The following is a 9,394-nucleotide window of genomic DNA, read 5'->3' as shown; positions in this document are numbered from 1 at the left end:
CTTTAAAAAAGGAAAAAAGAAAATAGTATCCTCTACTTGAAGATTATTAGCACAAATTCAATGTTGAATCCATACACTTCATTACTTGGTAGAAGAATCTCAGATGGACAAGTTGAATGCTTTTAACAAGTTGAAAAACACAAATCATCAAAGACAACTTTTGACTAGTTGTGCTCAATATTTTTCCTCCATAATTAAAAGTATCTCAGCCACTTCCCCTTTTAAAATCCACCGCTGTCTTTAGTAATCATAAAAATTATTCTGGCTGTTTAATTCTTCACTTCTGCTTGTAGTGGCATATTGTTACATTTGGTAAGGCCACTGACTTTGGTTGTAAATCCTCACTAGTTACTTTTTATTCGTATAAAATTAATTAGGAAAGACTTCTAAAGCTAGGTTTTTGCCTTAGGAAGATGGGGAGTGGGGTGGGGAAGGACACTTCATTTAGAGTCGTTTTCTGCTTCTAATGCTTGTCGACTGTTGTAAGGTTGTCGATGCCAGGCGATTCCGCCAGGAAAACGGAAAATCTAATACTCCTATTCGAAACGCGCAGCTAAAACCGGGCGCTGAAAACTACTGCTGGCGGCAGGGCGGGGAAACCGACTGCTCTTCTTGCCTATGATATACGGTACAGGGGTTGGCCCTGGTTTGGTCCACCTGCCAGCGGAGTTTAAAGTTTCCGAGGCTTGCGAGAACACAATGACTTGGATCAAACAGCCTAAATAGCAAGAAGGGTATTTCTGCTGCATCGAGGAAGCCATTAAACTCCTGCGAACTATTTCCTTTTATGTGTCCCTGCACACGACTGCCCTCCCCTATCACTGACCAGAGATTACTTCTGAGGATACTTCGAAAGCTTGGCGATTTATGGCTGGAAAGTGAAACGACGCTGGAGTGTGGCCACATCATTATTTTGGGTTGCGCGGTACCAGATGGGCAGTCGGTGAATGGCGCAGGGATGTGACGGACAGTTTTATAATGTGATTTTCCCCCATAAAGCTAAAACAGGCTTCATTCCCCTCTATTTTCTTTCGGCCTATAGTACTTGTATTTCTCCCCTCTCTGCAATATCAATTAACTCAACTTTGCCGAGGAGCGGCCAAAAAGGAAGGCGATCAATTGGTCTCTATAACCTCGGTAAGTCAGAGGAGCTGCTGTGACGGGCGCTGCGGGACCCGCGGTGCCCTGAGCGGACTGCGGGCTGAGACCGCGCAGGCGGTTATGGAGTCATCCGCGGGGGCTAGAGACCTGGCGGCAGGCGGGGTCCCCTGATCTCAGGAGGGGTTCCCTGATCTCGCGACTGACTTGGAGGCCGCTGCTACCTCTCATCCGCAGCATTTTACTACCATTATCATCGTTCTTGAAAAGTCATGGAAGACGAGACACTGCCAGACCTCAGAGACATCGAGCTGAAGCTGGGGCGCAAAGTACCGGAGAGCCTAGTGCGCTCGCTCCGTGGGGAGGAGCCGGTTCCCCTGGAAAGGGACAGGGACCCCTGCGGGGGGAGCAGCGGCGGAGGCGGAGGCGGCAGCTGCAGTAGCCGAAGCAGCTTCCCTCCCTCGTTGTCATCCTCCTCTTCGTCTTCCCCAACCTCTGGCTCCCCAGGAAGACGCAGCCACTCCAGCACCCTGGAGAGGCTGGAAACCAAGCTTCACCTCCTCAGGCAAGAGATGGTGAGTGCGGTGCGCCAGCTGTGGGAATGGGGGCCGGGCCAAAAAATGCGAAGATCGGCGGATGGGGCCTGGGAGAAGGGTGGCCAGGCGCTGTAGGACTGAGTGCCGGGTGCGTGGGAAATGGACAGAGTAGGGCACGGGGTGCAGGTCTGGAGGCAGCCGTTGCAAGGCTTGTTTAACTCGGACTTTGCTCCGTTCACGGTTCGATAAGATAGCAGAGCCTACTCTGTTCTGTGTACTTTCTAATGGCGCGGACTCGGTATCCCGGGCTCTGAGCATTTAGAGGACAGCGGCAGCCTCCGGGGCACCAGTCCCCCCGAGGGTCTGCAGTTACTACACAGGCATCTGGGGCCTCTTATGAGCCGTTCACACTTTCAGTTCAAAAGGTGGCTCGGGCCATTGCACTTAGTACAAAAACGCTTCCCCGTTTGCCGAGAGGTGGCGCGGCGGGGTCCCTGCAGCCTGCCTGCCCTGCTCCCTCCTCACCCACCTCCACGGTCTCCACCCCTTTGGTGCAGCTGCTGTTCCAAGGCCACTGTTGAGCTGATTCTCCACAGCTGGTTCTGAAAACAATGGCCCACTCGTCCTTGATGTTCTTATATGTAGCTTGTTACACTGTTTTGATTCAAGACAGCAAGTGATCCCCAGGCCCAGGGATTTGCTAATGACCACTACCCCCCCCCCCCAATCTGCAGTTGTTTTCTGTGCTGTTTGCAAATGTTAGCCTTAGAATGGGAAAGTGGGACTAGTACAGTGTCAGAGAATACTCCTTATCCTGGGTGTGCTTAGATGTAGACACTAAATTCTACATCTCACTTGGCATAAACTCTCGTGAAGACAGTTCTCTGCGGGCCTCAGTTTATTTGTACAATGAATTGGTTAGAGGAAATGAGTTCTTCCCAAATCTTTTGACGAAAATGACGACAAATGAAAAGCATTTTCTACCAGGTCGAGGAGGGGGAAAGTTGAAACGGGGCTGAGAAGGGTGGTGAGAAGGATTTTCTACATAAATGATGCTGTTTGTTGGAGCTTTGCATTAGAAAGTAACCAGAGGTGTTTCCCTCCTCTCTTTCTGCAGTTGGAACACTCACTCCAAAGGGGGGAATAAATCCCACAGCATAAAATAAACTTCGCAAACATTAGGGCCAAAAGCCAGTCTTCAAGATATATCCCATACTCAGAATTGTCACCAAACTATCCAAACAAAGGCTCTAGGAATCACTCTAAAAACCTCTCTTAAGATCTTAAAGCTAATCTATAGTTTTTATGCCTCAAATATTCATTTTCTCCCTACTTGGAATGCCCAAATATTTAAAAAATATATAACTATAGCCCTGGCCAGGTAGCTCAGTTGGTTGGAACATTGTCCTGTACACCAAAAGGTTGCAAGTTCCAGTCCCGATCAGGGCATGTACCTGGTCAAGGCGTGTATGGGAGGCAACCCATCAATGCTTCCCCCTCTCTCTCTCTCTTCGTCTCCCTCAAAAATCAATAAAAACATATCCTTGGGTAAGGATTAAAATATATTTGTGTGTGTGTGCGCTCGCGCGCACACATGCGTATTTGTATATGTTCATATATCGTGTAATGCAAATGATTGTATACTGTATGTTTCACTATCCAGATACACAGGTCATACATATTAGTTATTCAGCAAATTAACTGGCTGCTGAAAATACAAAATGAAAAAGTCAAGGAGCCTCTCTATTTAGGGCTCTCAAATGTCTTGCACTCATTTGCCATTTATGATTTGTAGTATATCAAGCCAAGTGTGTTCTAGAACTCTGTAGAGTAATAAAACCAATCTGGTTATTCTCAGCTAAAGACACTACTGAGGAGGAAACTTTCCTCCTACTCTTCTAGGTTCTTTGGCTGGTCTAACAAGTAAATTGACATAAGACAGATCAACAGGAGAAAAACAAATTTAATTTCATACGTACGGTAGCCCTATTAAAATGTGAGACACAAGGTCAAGTTAGGCAGTTGAAGCTTATTTGCCTTCCTGAGAAAAGTAATGGGATAGGGGCCCTGGCTTCAAAGGGGAGAAAGGTAATTCACAAGACAAAGAAGAGCAGATGTTTGGAAATTAGATGTTTGCCTGCCTTATAAATAGATCATTCCGATAAAAGTTATCTCTGGTAATAGCTCTCTCTCTCCCTCTCTGAATCAGGCCCCCTATCTAAATTCTTTTGGGTAGTTAAGGGAGAGGTAAAAATTTCTCTTGAGCCTTTTGGGTCTTGATTGTCTCTGGCTCAAAATAATCCAAATTCCAGAGTGGCATATATAGGGGTCATGTATTCTGTCTCTCTTCAGCACTTTCTAGATATATCTATTTTTCTTAATGAAAATGTCATAGAGTTAATAAAAACCTATTTCCCAAAACCAGATCTTGCTATGTGTAATTATTATGGTATATTAATAAATACATTTTAAAAAGCAAATAGAAACAGTAACAGCAGAGGCACACTGCTAAATTGACTATTCATTATATTTTCTATGTGAAACATCAGTATCTATGCACTAAGGAGAATTCATGCCAGAACAAATGTTCTGTGTTCAACTTTGTACTCTAATAAAGGTCTCCACTTAGCAAATGATAACACTGGCTATGAGAGGTTAGAGAAAAGGGACTGAAAACTGGTATATTCCCTGGCCAGTGAGGGTTTTTACCCCATTTTACAATAAATCTGCGGGTACTGAAAACCCAGCTTCAATATAGTTGCAAAGCAACAGATTTGTTTTCATGTAGACTTGGCAGTTTTGTTACAAACACCGAACAAATGCAGTCCTTCCTTTCTCCCCCTGGCATCTCCATGCAGAGAAGTTCAGCTATGACCTCTTAATCATGATGCTTATGTCCTCATGTACCCTCCACCACGGGCACTGAGTTAACCTCCTTGTTACTGCTCATGACCCCATATTTCATGCTCATTAGTTTGCACTGTTCACAGATTTTTCTTCTGGATAGTCTAGGATGATCAGGCTTTGGTCTTGTCCTCAGAACTCCTTCCTAAGAAACATCTTAGCCATGCACCTGCCTTTCTAGAGACTTCCAGGAATGGCCTTCCTCCTTTTCCTATCAGAATGGATGTGTATACCATTGACACAATACAGCATAGACTTGCAGGGAAGTAGTCTCAGTGCTTAAGGTTCTTTACGTACACATGACTTTATCATCCTGTCTCTCATCTCCTTTTATGCTTTTATAAATAATTTCCTTAACTCTTATCGGTTAATGTTATAATCCATGCTCTTAGAGGTCTGTGAAATGCAACTGTAATGGAAGTTGAAAGAGATTGAAGAAGGGGAGAAACGGTTCCTGTGGTCAAATTTCTTAATGTTGAAACTCTCATAAATACCATAAGTAGCACCATACATAATAAAGGATGTAGGGAGGAAAACAGGAAAACTGGAAAAGAAAATTTTCAGGAATATATTTGGTATGACAGGCCAATTCAAGGTAACCATCAGGAGGTTTGGGGGTGGGAACAAATTTTCCCAATTTGTATTTTTATTTTGAATTTAGAGATAAGGAAACTTGATAATACAATAAGCAAATGAGGAGATACACATAGGAAATTTATAATGAAGTTGGAAATAGATTTCAGATCTCTTGTACAAAGTCTGCCCATTAATATCTGTTCACTACTTTTCAGTTCACAGAGTGTTTTAATATCTGTCATCATTTGAGCCTAAGGTTCATACTAGGAAAAAGGAATTATTTTCTTGCACATTTTACAAATGTGATCATTGTGGCTTAGAGAAGATTGAGAAAGCCGGCCAAGGTCACAGCTAATTAGCAGGCAGCATCACAACTTGAACTTTTATCATCTGAGTCCACGTACTATGCTTTTTTGCCCATTCTAGTCTGCATCCCAGTAATTTCCCTTCAAAGTAAAGTATGGCTTTTATAAATCTGTGATATCTCCTCACCCCTAAAGTACTAAGGGACCAACAAAAAGAATCACCCAGGGTGCATATCAGGGTTGTTTCAGATAGGGGCTCATTCAATACTTAACAAATATTTATTGAGTGCCTGCAATGTACCAGGCCTGCCTCAGGACCTTGGGAATACAGAACAAAATGCCTACTTTAAAATGCCCATCATCCAAGGTTCTGTCCTGTTGGAGGTTTTCATCCCACTGTCTGTTCAAAGACTCCTGTTGCAAAATCTTCTTAATAGCAGGACTTTAAGCATTACTTATCAAATAGTATTACTCTTAAGTTTTAGAATACCTCATACTCTCCAAAATATTTCCCCAATAACTATAATCTCTGCCAAAACCTGCATTTTACTTCTTAGTGATGAACTTTATATTGCACTCTTACAATATGTTCAAAGGATTTTAGCGCTACCTGAATATGTCCCTATAACATCTCTAGTTTGAGAGTGGAGATTATCTTTATCATCTTACTCTGGAAGAAATTTGAAATATGTGAGGTTATAAAAGCAATTACTAAAGAACTGGAACCTGGAATTAGAAAGAGTCTAATGCACCTCCCACATTTGCCTTCCTACATAATTACTATTTATAAAATTAAAGTATAGTTTGTAATGAAGTACACATTACCTGTTGATGCCATATTCTGGATTTTAGTCAATTATTTTTTATGTTGGGATGGTTAATGCAGCACCATTATAAAAAATAATTTGAAAATATTGTGTCCTGATTTCCATATTTTTGGCAATTATCAGCATAGTAGCTATGTAATAGTGAGGTATAAACAACCTCAAGCTGGGTACTTATCTTTTCCTACTATTGAAGCATTCAAATACCTCACCCAACTCATCAGCTCTTGCTTTAATTACATTTTCTAGGCAATACCCAGTACTAGACATAAATACACACACATACATGCAGACACATCAAGTGACACTGGAACATAAATCAAAATGTTATCGATACATTCTCTTACTGATCTTTTTCATGTGTTTACTTATTTTGTAATAAAAAGAAAAATTATGTTATATACCCTCAAAATAATTTTATTAAATGAACTCCATAGTTGCTTCAGACATACTTGAAAGTAGGCAACAAGATTTCTATCATTTGTTCTAAAATTTAGTTATTTTTAAGTTGGACAAAAACTTAGGGAAAACCCTTACATAATTGAGAAGCTATAAAGTAGAAGGCAACTTCTTTGCTGCATTCACAAGAAAGCTAAAAAGATAACATGGGAATATAATTTGGCCAAAGAAATATTTCAAACAAATACGTCAGCAGGTGCATGATGCCACAGTGGAGATTAGACATAAATGTTGAGACTGACAGATAAAGCTGAGATTTCTCACAGCAAATGTGCTCGTACAAGGCATTAAAAGTGCTAATAACTATGCAAATTAAAGGCTTAATTAATATTAGGGATAAAGACATAAAGGAGATGAGGAAATCTGATTCCTAACAGTAGTTTCTCCTGTCATTTTGTGCATAGAGTATCATTATGCTCCCTTACTCTAGTAAACAAATCTTGTTGAAACATGTTCCCTTACACAGTGGCTCAAAATTGACAGCAGTGCAGACAAAGATAGTAATGTTGCACAGGCAGAATGCAGAGGATTTATACTTAACTTGAAAACAGTGACATTTCCAAACACTGAGGAGCCCTGCCCTGTCCCTAGGAATATACGTTGAATGATTGGTACACACGTGAGAAACATATTCTGACAAAAAAGAATTACCTTCCTTTTTTTTTTTAAGTTACACAACTATACCACCCCGACCTTGGGAGACCACATTTTACACCAATTTTAAAACTGGTATGTTCACTTTGGTGATAGCATAAAAACACGTATTTTACCTTCCACTTCATAGTGGTGAGTCACGATTAAAAAACTTTTTCACATACTAAGACTTTAGTTTCTAAGATACTACCTTCTGAAACTGGAATTTTACGTCTAGAGTCTCTGGGGTCCCCGAGAATTTGTTACTTTTTTGTTTTTTTGAAGGACATTTGTTGTTGTTCTTTAAAGGTTGTTTATTTACTACTCAAACTGCGGGCATCTGGTTTGGTGGAACCTTCACAGGATTTGGAGTCAGACAAGCTAGGATTCCAGTCATGTCTAGAGTAAGTCAATATACAAACCAACAGGGCCCAGCAGGCTAAAGCCCAACACCCTATCCCAGCCAAGACTTTTAGCCCATCTTCCCTAGGGGGAGGCCAGCTCTCAGTGTCCCTCATTCTAGTCTTGGCTCTTTCGCTCACTATTATGTAGCAGTGAGCAAGTTATATAACCACTCAGACTCAGCTTTCTTGTTCACATACGGATAAAGGCAGCTCTATTAAAGTGCTGTAAGAATTCAGTGAAATAATCTAAGAAAGTCAGCTATTATATAGGCATTCAAAAACAGTGAGGATGGTAACAAATAGGTATTATGTCAATTACATGACTGCTCTGATGATCTTACACAAGTTGCCCTACATGGGCAATGTGGCTTTGTAACTAAAGAAAGCACAAGCACCTCTTCTACCAAACTGACTATCATAGCACCTACCATGTCATCAGATCTTCCATAGAGACAAGATTTCTATACAAAAGGTTATGTTTGTATAGCCTTTCCCTAGCTCCAGTACGAGTATAGTAGCATATACTAAAGAATCCAATTTTCAGTATCCTAGGTAGTCTGAGGAACTGGAGACTGGTATTCAGTTACTTATAATGACAGCTTTCGTTTATTTATTTATTTATTAATAGTGAATTTATTGGGGTGTCACTGGTTAATAAAATTATACAGGTTTCAGGTATACAATTCTATAGTACATCGTCTGTATATTGTATTTTGTTCACCACCCAAGTTAAGTCTACTTCCATCACCATATAATGAGACCTTTCTGTGTGCAAGGCGCTGTGTTAAACATTTGATATGTATTATCTCACTGACACCTTAACTAACCATAATTTTCACAACTATCTTATAGATAAAGTATTGAGGTTTATTGTTAATGCTCAAGATTAGCAAGATAGTAAGGAGATAAGCTAGGTTGAGGTCAGAATCTGAGCTTTTAACTCTGACTGTGGGATTACATGTCATGCTCATGTTGTTACTCATGTTACATTTCATGAGTACCTCAGTGCTCATGTTGACACCAGGATTAAATGTATATAATATCTGTTCTTCTAGAATTTCAAAATATTAAACCATTTAAACAGTATGCTTATTTACCATAAGCTCTCCCAGGAGGAATAAGAACTAATACGTCTCTGTCTTAGGAACACTCAAGATTTGGATGAACATATTCAAAAGTAACCTGGTTCTCAACAATCGTACCCTTTCTTTTTTTGCCACTATCACCAAGACTATAAAAACTTCTTTCCACTTCACAAGAGCTGTTAGTGATGAATTCCCCGCCCTGACCAGTTCAAGGCTCAGAGTTCAGTAGTAGAGGTAAACTGTGTTCGTGACTTAAAATTTTAAAGCTTACCTCTGGTAGCATTTTATTCCCCGAGAGCTTCTGTTCAGGATAAAGCTTGGATCTTAGATAATTCACTAGAAAGAACTAGAAACTGGGAATCCTAATGCCTGGCATGACTTCCCAGATACGTGCTGGAAACACATTGGTCCAGATTGTGCCCAGTGTAAACTGTGTTTATAGAATTCACAAGATAAAAAGGTTGTACTTCAAACATATAGGTCAAAAGTCTCAGAGTCTGAGACTTCAAAATAAAACCTAATAATTTATCTTTCTAAAAAATGGGCTAGATATTGTATTGGGTATTTACA

The 9,394-nt window shown here is 40.7% G+C and overlaps 1 protein-coding gene across 2 annotated transcripts in view; it reads left to right on the top strand.

Annotated features, from left to right (window-relative positions):
- Positions 1 to 701: 701 nt before the first annotated feature.
- LURAP1L (leucine rich adaptor protein 1 like) overlaps positions 702 to 9,394 on the top strand; it is a 165,116-nt gene continuing 156,423 nt past the window's right edge. For both annotated transcript variants that reach the window (XM_087822667.1, XM_016223518.2), the window contains exon 1: positions 702 to 1,673. In XM_087822667.1, coding sequence (XP_087678793.1) covers positions 1,371 to 1,673 — 303 coding nt within the window. In that variant the 5' untranslated portion in view covers positions 702 to 1,370. The remainder of the gene's footprint in view (positions 1,674 to 9,394) is intronic.

This window comes from Miniopterus natalensis, chromosome 12, assembly GCF_054644295.1.
Source record: "Miniopterus natalensis isolate mMinNat1 chromosome 12, mMinNat1.hap1, whole genome shotgun sequence".
NCBI classification, from domain to species: domain Eukaryota; kingdom Metazoa; phylum Chordata; class Mammalia; order Chiroptera; family Miniopteridae; genus Miniopterus; species Miniopterus natalensis.
The sequence above is the reverse complement of the archived record's forward strand: the minus strand, read 5'-3'. Positions and strand labels throughout refer to the sequence as shown.